The sequence below is a fragment of the Macroventuria anomochaeta genome, assembly GCF_010093625.1.
Source record: "Macroventuria anomochaeta strain CBS 525.71 unplaced genomic scaffold BU25scaffold_2, whole genome shotgun sequence".
Taxonomy (NCBI): Eukaryota; Fungi; Ascomycota; class Dothideomycetes; order Pleosporales; family Didymellaceae; genus Macroventuria; species Macroventuria anomochaeta.
Genome location: NW_022985363.1, coordinates 321,584 through 336,111, shown reverse-complemented (window position 1 = coordinate 336,111; position 14,528 = coordinate 321,584). Strand labels below are relative to the sequence as shown.

At 51.7% G+C, this 14,528-nt stretch overlaps 8 protein-coding genes across 8 annotated transcripts; 6 read left to right on the top strand and 2 right to left on the bottom strand.

Annotated features, from left to right (window-relative positions):
- Positions 1–776: 776 nt before the first annotated feature.
- Positions 777–2,497, top strand: BU25DRAFT_436385 (allantoate permease; the record flags this gene model as incomplete). The annotated part of the gene is made up of 3 exons (XM_033708944.1): positions 777–1,132; positions 1,188–2,008; positions 2,060–2,497. The coding sequence occupies exons 1-3, from the start codon at positions 830–832 to the stop codon at positions 2,493–2,495; spliced, it is 1,560 nt and encodes a 519-aa protein (XP_033566806.1). The 5' UTR covers positions 777–829.
- Positions 2,498–3,950: 1,453 nt separating this feature from the next.
- Positions 3,951–4,930, bottom strand: BU25DRAFT_427480 (Rhodanese-like protein; the record flags this gene model as incomplete). Its single annotated transcript, XM_033708447.1, has 2 exons — positions 3,951–4,249; positions 4,300–4,930. 2 exons carry the CDS (start codon positions 4,928–4,930, stop codon positions 3,951–3,953), a joined length of 930 nt encoding a protein of 309 aa, XP_033566805.1.
- A 567-nt stretch (positions 4,931–5,497) lies between these two features.
- On the top strand, positions 5,498–6,143 carry BU25DRAFT_405936 (RING/U-box). Its single transcript, XM_033705163.1, has 4 exons — positions 5,498–5,664; positions 5,715–5,746; positions 5,795–5,858; positions 5,916–6,143. Exons 1-4 carry the CDS (start codon positions 5,523–5,525, stop codon positions 5,993–5,995), a joined length of 318 nt encoding a protein of 105 aa, XP_033566804.1. The 5' UTR covers positions 5,498–5,522; the 3' UTR covers positions 5,996–6,143.
- Positions 6,144–6,346: 203 nt separating this feature from the next.
- BU25DRAFT_78705 (uncharacterized protein) lies at positions 6,347–7,624 on the top strand. Its single transcript, XM_033712114.1, has one exon. It carries the CDS (start codon positions 6,369–6,371, stop codon positions 7,263–7,265), a length of 897 nt encoding a protein of 298 aa, XP_033566803.1. The 5' UTR covers positions 6,347–6,368; the 3' UTR covers positions 7,266–7,624.
- BU25DRAFT_78696 (glycoside hydrolase family 16 protein) lies at positions 7,489–8,960 on the top strand. Its single transcript, XM_033712113.1, has 4 exons — positions 7,489–7,619; positions 7,833–8,126; positions 8,187–8,604; positions 8,653–8,960. The coding sequence occupies exons 2-4, from the start codon at positions 7,924–7,926 to the stop codon at positions 8,824–8,826; spliced, it is 795 nt and encodes a 264-aa protein (XP_033566802.1). The 5' UTR covers positions 7,489–7,619; positions 7,833–7,923; the 3' UTR covers positions 8,827–8,960.
- Positions 8,833–10,302, bottom strand: BU25DRAFT_405935 (C-factor). Its single transcript, XM_033705162.1, has one exon. The coding sequence runs from the start codon at positions 9,827–9,829 to the stop codon at positions 9,095–9,097; it is 735 nt and encodes a 244-aa protein (XP_033566801.1). The 5' UTR covers positions 9,830–10,302; the 3' UTR covers positions 8,833–9,094.
- On the top strand, positions 10,217–11,289 carry BU25DRAFT_405934 (uncharacterized protein). Its single transcript, XM_033705161.1, has 2 exons — positions 10,217–10,304; positions 10,386–11,289. Exons 1-2 carry the CDS (start codon positions 10,251–10,253, stop codon positions 11,142–11,144), a joined length of 813 nt encoding a protein of 270 aa, XP_033566800.1. The 5' UTR covers positions 10,217–10,250; the 3' UTR covers positions 11,145–11,289.
- A 332-nt stretch (positions 11,290–11,621) lies between these two features.
- Positions 11,622–14,161, top strand: BU25DRAFT_330335 (uncharacterized protein; the record flags this gene model as incomplete). Its single annotated transcript, XM_033702351.1, has 2 exons — positions 11,622–11,811; positions 11,862–14,161. The coding sequence occupies 2 exons, from the start codon at positions 11,622–11,624 to the stop codon at positions 14,159–14,161; spliced, it is 2,490 nt and encodes an 829-aa protein (XP_033566799.1).
- Between the last annotated feature and the right edge of the window lie 367 nt (positions 14,162–14,528).

The window sequence follows — 14,528 nt, the reverse complement described above, 5'->3', positions numbered from 1 at the left end:
GCGGCTCTCGCCTTCCTTGCAACACCTTCGAACCTTAACACCAAGGAATGCATCGTCTCCACCACCGATCGCACAAAGAGGAAGAACAGCCGTCTTCGCATTGCAATGCACCGATGTTCGTTGGTCGTTGCACCGATGGGATGCCCTGCTGATCGCTTGTTTCGCCAAATGAGACTCGAGACGGGCAACGACAATGAAGAGCGGAGACGACCGACTGGGGAAGCTTACCGTCCTGAACCATGAAAGAAGCCACCGACAACCTCTCGGTACCACGGTAAAATAATTCCACCAGCCATGGCAACCGTTTTGAGTACCTTCGCCTGATGATCTTACGAGGTAATATCGCCACATGCGCATGCGACCCATCAGAAGTGCCCTTCGGAGTGCTTTACACCGTCGCTTTACCGACATTGCTAATGAGCCAAGAAAGTGGCACCTCCACACTGCTTGATCCTGCAGCGACAAGACCCCGCATTCCACACTCTGTATGGTCGACATGACATCCGAGGCGCCGAAGCTGGAGAACTAGCGATTCAGGGTTGACCATGAACATTGTGGATCCTACGGTAAACTCTACTGGGATAGACTCTCCTGATGAATGGTGGACGAGATGTTGGGGCGCTGGTTTTGCGGAGTAGCCCGCCCGCATGGGGTAAAGAAGCCGGGGGAACTGGGGATGCAACACACGGACGGAGAAAATGAGACGGGGTAGAAATATGAAGGTTGGGGACTCCACAATCTGCAGCTTGTCTGAATCTTGAGGTCTTTCCTTGCCACCTCACTCGAGTCCCTTTCTTCCAGTGTCAATACTCCGGGAGGTACAGTCAACATGGCCACCCACGACGATAAGAAAGACATCACCCAGCTTGAGCGCACCCTCTCTGCTGGTGATGAGAAGGTCGACCACGTCAACTATGACCGTGTCGACGACGAAATTGCCAAGTATGCTGACGCTACCGGTATTGTCATCTCGGAGGAGGAAGACAAGCGTCTGAAGAAGTTGATCGACAGGCGTGTGCTTCCGATCATGGTCTTCACCTACTTCTTGCAAGCGTTAGACAAGGGCACAATGTCCTTCGCTTCCATCATGGGTATCCGTGCAGATGTTCCAGGCCTTGAGAAGAGCACCAACGTAAGCCCATAATCAAGTCTGAACTTCTCAGCACATCAGCTAACGAGCTTCGCAGTTCGCTTGGTTAACCACCTGTATTTACCTCGCTGTGCTTGTGGTCGAATACCCGACCAACTGGATCATTCAGCGTGTGCCTGTCGCCAAGTACCTCGGAGCCAACATTCTGCTCTGGTCCACCGTCCTGTGTTTGCACTCTGTCTGCTTCAGCTTCCCTGCTCTCGTCTCCATCCGAACTTTGCTCGGTGTTTTCGAAGCCGTGTGCCAGCCGGCTTTCCTCATCATGAGTTCCATCTGGTATAAGCGCTCGGAACAGGCCCAGGTCGTCACCTACTGGTACATGATGAACGGAGCGCAGCAGATGGTCGGTGGTTTGCTCGCTTACGCTTTCTCCCACATTAAGCACCCTTCATTGCCTCCATACGACGGAACCGCAAAGATCAGGTCATGGCAGGCCATTTTCATCACATACGGCACGTTCTCTTTCCTTTGGGGCTGTTTCGTTATTTACTGGCTCCCCGACTCCCCCATGCGCGCCAAGTGCTTTTCCGAGGAGGACAAGAAGCTGATGGTAGAGCGTGTCCGTTCCAACCAAACCGGTCTCCAGAACAAGACTTTCCGTGCATACCAGCTCAAGGAGGCTCTGACTGACCCCCAGACCTACTGCTACATGTTGATCCAGATCTGTACCACGCTACCTACATCTGGACTCGGCGCTTTTTACAACATCATTATTAAGGGTCTTAACTTCACGACCCTCCAAACCCAGCTCCTCGCTATGGTGCTCGGTGCCATCATCATCTTCACGCTCATGACTTCTGCCTGGGCGACCAAGAAGTGGAACCAAAACCTCTATACCATGCTTGTCTTCCTGATCCCGTAAGTCCTGCTCCGCACCCTTAACCAAGCGCCTAAACTAATACATCCCAGATCTTTCATCGGCACAATCGTAATCATGACCGTCAAGAACACAAACAACGCCACCCGCGCCGGCCTCCTGATCTCGTACTGGATCATCTTCACCTTCTGGGCCGCTCAAGGTCTGGGCATGTCCATGCTGACACGAAACGTTGGAGGTCAGACCAAGAAGTCCGTCTGCATCACCATGAACTTCCTCGCGTGGTGCGCAGGTAACGCCACAGGTCCTCAGGTCTTCTTCGACGGCGACGCGCCGCGCTACGTCAAGGCGCTGTCGATCCATCTCGGATGCTACAGTGTATTGGTCGCAGTTATTCTGTTCTTGAGGTGGAACTTGGTCCACCGTAACAACAAGAAGGACAGGGAGTTTGGAAAGGAGATCAATGTTACTCACGGGTTTGATGACTTGACGGACAGGGAGAACCCTAACTTCCGCTACGTCTTCTAAGCGGATTGGAATTGTCGGGATGATAGGAACGCCATTCTGATGATGCTAGAGTCTATACACGACCAAATGAAAAATGCTCGTATGCGGTGCTGCTGCTAAATTAACTCACTGTTCCATTGTGCTTGCGATAATTTATATGCAAGACTTGTACGATATGCTAATCATTCAAGCTCTGTGTAAGCATGCCCAGCACCATAGGCGTCTGCCACGAAGCCACGCAAAAAGCTTGTGTGACCTCTTCGTGTTCGTGTAAGACTGATCGGTAAAGACGGAACGTTGCTTATCTCTACTACAAACATTTACACTTATCATACGCAAGTTGCCAGGTCGCCCCTGAGAAGTATCGCGTCGTAGCACCGATTAGCCTCTCTCTCATTAAGCCTTTAGTATAATACTTATTCACTCACTGATACTGATACTGCAGACTAACGTAACAAAAGCAAGCAGACTCGAAATGTAAATCACTGCACGATGGCGCCACAATCAACCTTCGTTGGCCCTTATAGTACCGGAGGTACTGTAGACTACTCGGGTTACCTTGATTAGGTACAGGGCAAGCCTCTTACCACTAGACGATAAAGCCTGATACACAGTCTATGCAAACACTAGCAAACATTCAATGTGTAGACACGAGAGTTGGAAGTGGAAGAGAGGGGTTGGAAGCGTGACAGAAGCTCGAAGCGTAGCTCCTCAGGCCTTCACAAATACACCGCTCGAGATCACTCAGTAAAGACTGACCCACAGGCATACTTGGTGTCAGCAAAATCCATGGGCTCGACCCAAATCGAACAAATTTCTCTAGCACGAAACGTGGCTGAGCACAAATTGACGGCACACAGACTGAGTATTCCCGTCCGAAAAGGTTATTCTCGTGGAGACGTTTGCGAGTGCCCTACCACTGAACGACGAGCCATGAACGAAGCTTGATGCAAATCCCAAGTGGGTATTTGCATGTAAGGTGATCGATAAGAACACGCGAAGGGCAAAAGTACAGAACTTTCCAAAGCTGGATGGCTAGATGCTCAGCTGCCAGACGAGGCTATGATGCGATACATTCGTGCTTCAAGCAAAAAGATTGAACTCAGTTCGATCCGAACGGATGTATCTTACGATTCCACTCGTAGCTCAGGCGCCTGCCCTACAAGATCCAATGACATGTACCAAAGGCACCTCTGGAACAGCCTCCTAGCCCCAGTTGAAAGCGAGCGTCTTACCACTGGACGACAAGCCCTGAACTGATTGTATGAAGAAGTTATGAACAGAAGAACAGAAGTATGCAGACGTGTAGAGGTACTAGAAACGAAAGGTGAAGGTGAAACATAAGCACGCATGTCCGATAGTAAAGACACCTGGTGTACAATACAATTGCAGTTATGACCCTTGCTCATACACGAATGAAAGGGGTATCAATCTGCCAGATAAAGTAAAGACGTGGCCAACAATCCTAGCATCTTCCTACTCAGACTTGCGAATGAGATGGTCGCTTGGCCTTACCCTTTGTGCCCACTCAGTCCAGCTGCCATCGTACAGCCGTCGTTGTTCGGTCGGGAAGCCAGCTTCGGTCAGAGCCGCGTCAATGACTGCCGCTGTCACGCCGGTGCCGCAGCTGGTGATGATGGGTTTCGAGGGGTCAATGCTCTTGGACTTGAACACTTCTTGGAGCTTTGCGGCTGGCAAGAGTGTCTTGCTGTCGGCATCGAGGAGATCGGATACGGGGACTGAGATCGAGTGAGGGATGTGACCTGAAGAGAGACCTATGATTGTCAGCATGAAAGCAGATTGTGAGCTCGAAGTTGAAACACACCTTCTCGCGGCTCTGGATCAGTGCCCTTCCATCGTCCCAGGCTTCGAGCATCGAGGATCTGGACTTCCTCGGCGCCTTCTAGACCTTGCTCCTTCGCAATTTCGCGGACTTCTTCAAATGCTACGACCTTGGCCTTGTCAAGCTCTGGCACAGGGTAGTCGACCTCATCAACGGCACTTGGCTCCCCACTCTCTGTAGGGTATCCCTCCTCTACCCACTTGGAGAAGTTGTTCAAGACATGGACATTGGGATGGCCGAATGCCTGCAGAGTCCAGCCCACTCGAGGAGCAGAGAAGATGCCCAGCTCTTTGCTGTCATAGACTACCACGCTATCGTGCCTTCGGATGCCCAGCTTGCGTATAGCCACAGCGAAGTCTTCTGCTGACGGCAGCATGTGGGGGTATGGCGAGTGGGGGTCTTTGATGGCATCGAGGTCGAAGAACTGTGCGCGAGGAATGCGCTCAGCCAAGAATGTCTCCTTGCCATTGCGGCCATCGTTTGGGAGGAACCACGAGGCGCATAGTGGAACAATCTTGGGTGCAGTTGACAGCTTGCTGCAGACGTTCTTCTTGAGTGCTGTATTGAGCTCAGAAGGGCTGACAAGATATGTCTCCAGGCCGTATAGGGACATGACAACTCTGCTTGTCGCAAAAGTGCGAGAGCAAGACAAGGCGGAGAGAGGCCGCAGGGAGCTGCGGAAGTTGGAGAGTCGGGGCAACATTTTGGTATGGGAAGCTGTAGACTGTCGAGGGCTATCAGTCACCGAGGTTTGGAAGAATGGAGAGCGTGTGGAGATGAGGGAGGAGCTCTCGACTCTTTTGTCTATTGCGCGATTGAGGGCACGAATTAAGTTCGAGGCTAGAGCGAGCTGCAGCAACGCCCATCGCAACTTCCTCTGGGCAGCTGGGTCATGCACTCACCCGTCCGCTTTGATTCTCGGTCACCGCTGTCAACCGTGTTGGTCTGTTTGATAACGCGTGAACGTCATCGTAACAGTCTCAGATATGTTTATCGGTCTCTAGGCCGAATGTCGTCAGCCGAAGCCGGCATTGTGTTTTGTGGGGAAGCTGTCAAGCAGCACGGGCCAGTGTAAGGGTCGCAGCAGTTCGACAAGCGCCGCCCGCTTGACCGCCTGGTTCTGCCGCGTATCAAGCTTAGCTGTTTGTTTTCGTCCCACCTTGTATGCGACTGCAGACAACAGCGTCCAGCAACGACAAGCAGTCATGAAGGTCACAATCAAGGAATGGAATGCTGTCGCCGCATGGCGCTGGGATATGCCCGACGACGATGTTTGTGGTATCTGCCGCAACCCTTATGACAGCACTTGCTCCAAGTGCAAGTTCCCAGGCGATGAGTGCCCACTGCGTATGTTCGCCTACGCCTTCTTTTGATGGTATCACTGACTGGCCAATTAGTCCTTGGCGAGTGCAACCACTCTTTCCACATGGTATGTGACAGCTAGGGTTAGCACAGGGCAACGGCTAACTCGAAGCAGCACTGCATTTTCTCATGGCTCAAGCAGGAGAGCTCACAAGAGAAGTGCCCCATGTGCCGTCAACGTGAGCAATAGTGCAGTGGTTTGGCGCTCTGCAGCAGTTACTGACATCAACATACAGCTTTCAAGTCAAAGAGTCAAGACGCCACCGCCGCCGGTGCCGAAGAACCTACACAGGCGCCAGACAGCAGCCCCATATGATCAAGGCTCCTCAAGCGAGATAATATGATGGCATGAGTATGAACAAGATGTTACAAGGTTTTACATAGCCTCACCAGGCTCGTAAAACACAGTGGAGGAGGGGAGAGGTCGCTTTCCATCAGCAAGATGCCCGCGAAAGCGCTCATACAAACAATTTTTGGTTTACCGGCGTTCGGAAGATACCCAGGGTACATACTTATAGGTAGACGAAATCAAGACATTGCTTCAACCTGCTTCCTGACAGCATTGCTAGGTCCATCGGGCATTCACATGTCATTGATGTGCATGGACCACTTCGTTATCGATTAGCAAGTCGAGCTCAACCGGAGCTCCGGTAGCTCTCTAGCCTACGAACCATCAAACGCCGTCTACCATGTTCAATAACCCAAGCCTCTCCAAATCACCCCCGCCGCTGCGCTCAGCAAACTCGCCGAGATCGCCAGCTCTCCCACACTTCGAAGACCCTCCCCTCGAAGACCAGCCAGAAGAGCAGCAGCCGCAGCCTGAAGAGGCACCAGTCGACGATGAGATACCGTACCCTGAGCCTAGCTCCGAACAGACTCTCCTACCTCCGCCGAATTTCATACCTTTCTTCGCTCTCGTAGAAGATTCGAGTTCGGGCGAGCACTACCATCCATACGTACATTATGTGTTTGCGGATGATGACCCGATCATCGTGACGGCTGCATCTATGCGTGGAATGGGCTTAGACGATACAAGATATCTGCCACATGAAACACCAGAGGGGCACGAAGATCAAGACCATGTGGGTGAGGAAGAGGAAGCCCACTACTCGCCTGTCGAGTCTCCGCTGCCGCCTCCAATACCAGGCGTTAGGGAGCACTACCTCATAGTCGATGTAGGGGCGGACGGGCGTACGGTGGTTGATGCACAGTCTTTATCATCGTCCTGGCAAATAACAGATGCGTCGACACGGACGGCACCTTCATTCGATGAGAGCTCACCAGATCAAGGTCTCATGCTACGGATAGAGGGAGTGGAGATACCTGGCAAGAAGAAGGGCAAAGGAAAAGGACAACCTGGAGATAACATACTCAGCGAAGCAAGAGAGCGGAATCAAGGCGATATATTCGCAGCGCTAGATGGACTGGTAGAAGGTATCGAGGGTAGCCTCGCGGTTGCCAGCAAAGTTACCGAGTTCGGGTCTCGAGAAAAGGATGAGAATGCACAGGCAGATTTGCGGGCGGAAACAGAAGAGAAGGGCACAGTCGAGACAAACCTGCCATTAGACTTTGATCGCACCGGATAACGCTTGTCACAGCCAAGCACTGCCAGTAAGGCTGGACGGCGACTGTCCAAAGACCTGGATCAGCTTCAAATCCAGCTTTGAACCTGCGGACCGCGTTCCCGCGTGGTGTGAAGCCGTTCAACGATTTGCGAAGTATAATAATGCCACTACAATCGCGCCCGCCGGATGGGACTCCGTAAACTCTACAGCACCCATGTAATCTCCTCGTAGCGCAACGTGGTCCTCTTCAACATTTGTAGGTCTGTAATTTCGCGTCTGTTACCGACAGCTCTAGTTTCGAGATGCCATAGCTTGGTGACGACTTCCCTTTCGTCGCGCCTGCCGCCAAACAACGACGCACGGACGGTCTATACAGTAAGTACCTAGTTGACTCTCACCTCACCTCCAAGCTGCAAGACTCTCACCTCGTCTATGAGCTTGAAGCTCGCCTTCGCTCGTCACTACACTTTTTTTTTCACTACAGCACACTCCCTACCACAAACACCCGCAGCAGCCATGTCGCTCCTTCATTACCTCCTCTACACTCTCCTGTCCTTGAGCATCACCCAAGCTTACAAGCTCGACAAGAAGCTCAACGCGTCTAACTTTCTTGGCTCTTTCGACTTCATCAGAACCCACGACAAATACACTAGTGGATGTGCCAGCTACGTCTCTAAAGATGAAGCCATGTCCATGGGCCTCGCCAGGACTGTTGGCAACCAGATCTACCTTTGGTGTCCACAATAATTCTGTCATCGACGTGACACCTCAAGGCGGTCGCAAGAGCGTGCGTCTTGAGAGCCACGACACGATCGACAGCGGCATTGTCATCGCGGACTTTGAGTACCTACCGGCTAACGCTTGTGGTACGTGGCCTGCTTTGTAAGTTTTACCTTGCAGCATAGTCCTGTGTTATTCTTGCTTGCTGAAAAAATCCGTCAGATGGCTTCCACACGACGATGAACATGACAGCGACTTCTACTCTGAGATCGACATCGTTGAGTCTATCTCTTGTCTCACCCAGAACGAGACCACCCTACACACCAACCCCACTGAGTGCACCATGGCAGCTCAGAGCGGCACCGGAGATGTCTTCAGTACTAACTGCGACTACGACGTTGGGGGTTGCGGTATGATCGCGCCTCATGGTACCTTTGGCGACTCTTTCAACCAGAATGGAGGCGGCGTCTGGGCTACACAAGTCGAGGCTGGAGGCATCAAGATCTGGCACTTCGCAAAGTCCGCCATTCCAGCTGACATTGAGAACGATAGCCCCAAACCAAGCAAGTGGGGTACGCCTGTCATGAGCTTCGTTCCGCAGAACTGCGATATTCGTAACACGTGGAAGAAGATGAAGATCGCAAGTTTCGCTATGTAATGTCTGACCTCGGACCCTAACGCTCAACAGGTTATCAACATCACTTTCTGCGGCGAGTATGCGGGCGGTGAGGCTTGGGACGACTACACCCAGTGCCGCGCAAAGACGGGGGTCGCATCTTGCAACGACTATGTTGCGAAGACCCCTTCTGCCTTTGACGACGTGTACTTTCTAATCAATTCAATCAAGACCTACAACAACTAAGACTTTGCTCAGCCCTGCAAGCGAGCGGTGAAGAAGAGTGTGTCACTTATACAGTATTCTGCCATGTCCCTACGAGCAAAATTACGACAAATGATTACGATTACATGAATCAATGGGAATGAAGCGTGGAGAATGATAATACCCATCGAATGAGTAATGAAAGCTAAATGACGAGTTTGTCACTGGGCCCTCTGTCAACTTTATGTCGCTGCCCTATTCTATGTCTGAACTATTCTGAAATTCTCCGAGCTAACCACCAAACTTCCATCTACCACGGAATGTCCGCCCCAAACCGATCGACGAACCTCCCACTATCCTCCTTTTTCAACCCTTCTATCACCTTCAGGCAATCCTGTAGACTCTCCTTAGGACTAATCGCACCCTCCTCCTTCCACGCCACAAGCCCCGTCTCCACCCTCCCCGGATGCAGCAACAAAAACGCCACATCCGGCACATCAATCGCAAAGCTCATCATTACCGCATTCAGCGCCGCCTTGCTAGCCCGATATGCATACCCACCACCGGCCTTATTCGCGCTCACACTGCCCATTCTCGAGCTCAGAATGACGACCTTGGCGTCCTGCGAGAGTTTGAGATGTGGTAAAAATGAGGTGATGATGTTAAATGTGCCCCAGGTGTTCACTTCGAATGTTCTAGTGAATGTGGAGTAGTCCATGACGGAGAGGGTTTCTGCGGCTGCGACATCGCCGTGCTGATATGCAACGATGGAGGGGACGAGGCCTCGGATGCCGGCGCAGTGGATGAGGAGGTCGATGGGTCTATCGGCATACTGAGTTGCTAATGCGTGGATTTCAGTGGTGGAGGTGATGTTTGTGTGGAAGAATGATATATCGTTGTACTCAAATGCGCTGGCTGCCTCCGCAGGAAGGGGATTTGTGTCAAGTGCGATGATGAATGGGGACGGGTTTTGCGCGGTGTAGTGTGCGAGGAAGGCGAGGCCGAGGCCGGATGAGGCGCCTGTTATGAGGATTGTTTGTGGCATTATTGCTGGATGATGATGCTCTCGGATGCCTGCAGTGTATATCTCCGAATCAAGACCGAATGCTGACGGGTAGGCGGGTAGAGATGTTGTTGTGTGACTTGGGCAGATCTACTCGTATGAGGACGTCATGAGGTCTCGCTCAGATCCGAGTCGGTAAGCAGACCCGATTTCGTAGTCTTTTTGTTCGTGAGATTGGTTGAACGCTTTTCCATGCGGATACGTGCATTAGCGTATGCATGGCGTCACACTCAAGGATCCCGTCTATAGTTGCCGACGTTGTGGTTCCCCGCCATCATTGCCGAGTACCATACTTCGGGGCATCCACTATATATGTGCGTTGAGAAGGTATAGATAAAGTAGAGCTGAGCCCCAAAGTATCATTTACACCAATGAGACACCATTCCTTGGGGAAACACTGAAGATGTTCTACCGACCCGGCAAAGACGACCATGGTCTCCCTCATGACCCTTTCAAGGTAACTATCATCTCTGCTTAATCAACGTTACACTCCCATATGCTCGACCCAAACTTCGAATTAAGATCCTAACTTATCCAGGCCTGCGTGGTCCCCCGCCCCATCGGCTGGATATCCACCCTCTCCCCCAGTGGCCACGCCAACCTTGCACCGTACTCGCAATTCAACAACTTAACCTTCGACCCACCCTACGTGATGTTCAGCGCGAATCAAACCCCCACCGCGCAGCAAAAAGACACCGTCAAGAACACCGAAGCCACGGGCAAATTCTGTTGGAACCTGGCTACGTATGATTTGCGTAAAGCTGTTAACATCACCGCTGAGCAAACGGAGTACGGGATTGATGAGTTTGAGAGAGCAGGGTTGGCGAAGGTGGATAGTAGGATCAGTGAGGTCGATGTGCAAGGGGAGAAGAGGAAGGTTCCGATGGTGAGGGATAGTCCTGTGCGGTTTGAGTGCGAGCATTATACTACTTTGCGACTGCCTGGCAATCCGCCAGTTGGGTCCGTGGATGTTGTGATCGGGAGGGTGGTGGGTATCCATATTGATGAGCGGGTATTGACGGATGGGAAGATTGATATCCAAAAGACTGGTGAGCTGCTGTTTGTTCGGTTCCTGCGTTACGATATACTGACACCGCCAGTGCCAATTGCGCGATGTGGATACTATGAGTATGCGATTATCAGGGACGTATTTGAGATGACTGTTCCGGGGCTGTCTGAAGACGTGATGGCGGGGTTGGAGGGAAATAGTAAGAAGATGCAGGCGGTACTTGGAAAGGACAAGGAAGAGAACGGGGTGATGAGAGGCGAGGATGCGGAGGTTGAGAGGAAAGACTGAGAACGTCAAACTGGACATTGTGGCCGTAAATTGAAAGCCAGAGGTATACAGGTTGAAAGTCTTAAGACCTGTTTTTAGAAGATTTTGCCTGAAGCCTGCGATTTGCCAAATCTTGTGATTTTCCGTCCATTTTCATCAATGAATTACTGCCTGACTTGTGATCGAGTATCATGCGCGTGAACGGTATGATATACGATCAAAGCGATTGTTGAATGGTGTTAGAGAGGCGCGTCATAGCCCTGTGAGCAACTCCGGTTAGAGCGGCCCTTAGCGCGGTCTGCCTGACCGACATCATTGTGCCTGCTCATTGGCACACCTCGAGACACTGCCACGATCATGAGTCTTGGTATGGACTCCTTTGCGCAACACTCGGTCGCTGCAGAGATGTCTCCTACACGCTCGCAACACTTTTTCGGGGCTGACATGAGCGCGCCCGCCATACCGGGCTTGGCCTGAACACTTCCTCCCACCTCAACGATGGATGACCTACTACCATCTTACGAAAGCGCGATCCAGCAAGACCCATGGACGCTCATTGCACCGTATTTGCCCTCAGATGCCATCTGTGCTGCAGCTCTTGTATGCAAGAAGTGGCACGAGATCTTCACACCTCACCTGTGGGGTAGTCCCGCATCACATTTTGGTGTGGAGAATGACACCGTTTATGGTAAAACATCACATGGTTGTAAATTTGATGCATACACTGAACTATGACAGTCGCTCTGACGCGCTTTAAGCGTACCTTGCCGTATGCACGATCCATTGTGCGTGGGCTTACGCACACTCTCCAGTTTCCGCCAGCACATGCCGAGATATATGGAGGACCACACTCTGAATGGTTACGAGACTGCTTTGAACGACTCCCACATCTTCAATGCCTTATGGTTAACGGGTTGCCATTCTTCGACCATGCAGCGCTCCTGACATTACGACACGCCAGCTCATGGTGGAACGCTAATCGTCCGACCGCCTACCCGGTGTTCGGTCTGCGCTTGTTGGATGCTTCAGGTTGTACAAACGCGACATCCACCGGACTTTCCGAAGCCCTGCCTCACTTTCCGGATCTTGTGTCTTTAGACTTGTCGAGGACACCAGCTGCTCGATCCGAAGTAGTCCTCAGCAAGCTAAAGTACCTCCGCAATTTGCGGGTGCTGAACTTGGAAGGACTTGGACTGAAAGATGACGAATTCTCAATCATCGCACCTTCCATAGGGACCCGCGTGAGAAGCCTGAACGTAAGCGATAATCATCTGACAGATGCTAGCGCTAGACTACTATTGGAGCACTGTCTGAAAGAGACTACAATACCAGAGCACGTAACCAGGTCTCCTTTACCTCCCGTCGAACATGGTCGGCTAAGTGGCGATCTGGACGCATACGAATCGGAAGATCTTGTCAGTCATCTTCGCCAACGATTGACCAAGGGCTTTGTTGGTAGCCTGGCCATTGAAGAGAGTAGAGATATGGGCATTACTCATCTGTATCTGTCGAGGAACGCTGTGACGGTTGAAGGAATCTCTGGGCTCCTTCGATCAAAACGCCTTGGTGTTCTCGATGTCGGGGTACTGCCTGCGGTCCTGATGAGACCTGTGCAGCCTTCGTATGAGGACGTGAATGGCAGTATGGATCTCCCGGGTGTTGCCAAGATGACTCCTGTCTTGTCCGAATTTGCTGCTACGAAGATGAAGTATCTGAGGGTCAACTACCATATTGTGACTGAGGATGCACCTGTAGACGCATTTCCATTACCGCGCGCAGAGCTTGATGGAGATCTTGGCCGTTACGCACCATCTAATGCACACGAACTTGAAACACCCCAGCAGCAGATACTGGCCGAACTCGAGACCGTTCAGCGGTCGATGCCGATGCCTGAACTTGGTTCCACGGAGAACCCTGTCTTTGAACTTTCGGGGAGTTCTGCTTTCGCCGTAGAGTTACCCGGGTCTTTTCCAACCGAAGTTCCGCTGGCAAAATGTAAAAATGGTAATCTTGCACGAACGCCATCAATCAAAGTTACCTCAGAGCCGCAAGAGGCCAAACGTGGTGCAGCATATGCGCCAGAACCTGTCTTTGTAGACTCACCGATGTCGCCCGTCAGCCCTCTTTTACCAGGCCATAAAGATCAAAGGCCGTTCTTGACTGGAGACTCTACACCCGACCACTCGGTAGCACTATCACCAATCCTAGCCGATTGGCATAATGTCTCAAATGAAGCTGTTGGCAGAAGGTCACGCCACAACTCCACCCACTTTGTCGAGGACCGCAGAGCCAGACTTGAGCTTCGACAATCGCAAGAAAATCGGCTGCATCCAGGCATGCTTCCCAAAGTCCACACTTTAGTCTTGACTGATGTGCCAACGTCGACGAACGATCCGGAACTCGTCCACCGACTCATACAATACATCAAAGATGCCGCGGAAGAGGCATCGATCGCCAAACAGCGTGCAAAGCACACCTACATGTTGCCACCTGGGCGTAGTCGAAACGTTGCTGAGCGAGAGTATGCACGCAGTCTCTTCGCACTGAAGCGCATTGTGTTCGAGATGGCGCCTCCCCAAGTAGCACACAAGAAGATTTCCACAAGCTGGAGAGCATACCCCACAAAATCGTCGACCGAAGATGCCGATTCAGAAGCTTTCTGGGAAGCGGCAACACATGACTTCTCCTTTTTTGACGACGAAGAATGTGGTGTTCCGACAAGAGAACCCGGACGTGGGTTACTATTGGCAGCGATGAGTGGACTTGAGCTGGCTGTGCATCGCCCTGCTCCACCTCCTAAACCAAGAAGGGTCGAGCCTGCAGTGCAGCCACAACTTGATGTTGTTGCAGAGATCGGAAAGTTTCGCAGGGACAGGAAGGCTGCATACAATAACCTGCTTGATATGGGAGAGTCTGACCCTGAAGTCGCAGGCTACTGGTCCGGAGACATTACGGTTGTAAGGAATCCGGTGGATGCAGATGCAGGAGAGCTAGACTGTTACGGCAATAGATACCAAGGGTGGGGTCTGTACCGGTGAGCGGACATCGAGCACAATTGTATGCGAAATGTCCTTAGCATAATGTTCGAATGAAGAGCATAGCATTCCATGGTTCAGCCTGGTGTCCTCTTTTCACATTTCAGCCTTCCTGCAGCCACGTCCAATTAGCGCGCTGGCCGGTTCACAACCCCGCATGAACAACGCCCTATCGAGGGGCATCAGATCAACGTTTGGATTGTAGACCATGTGCATCAGTATCGCTGGTTCACGTGAATCGTATATGTCGAGATGCATCAGGCATTTATACTTACACAGCAGGCTTGGCCTTTCATTCACGGTTCACTGATGCTCACGGTTGTGGCCCCTCTTTGTTTACGACCTTCTTCCGCGTTTCACTTATTGTATC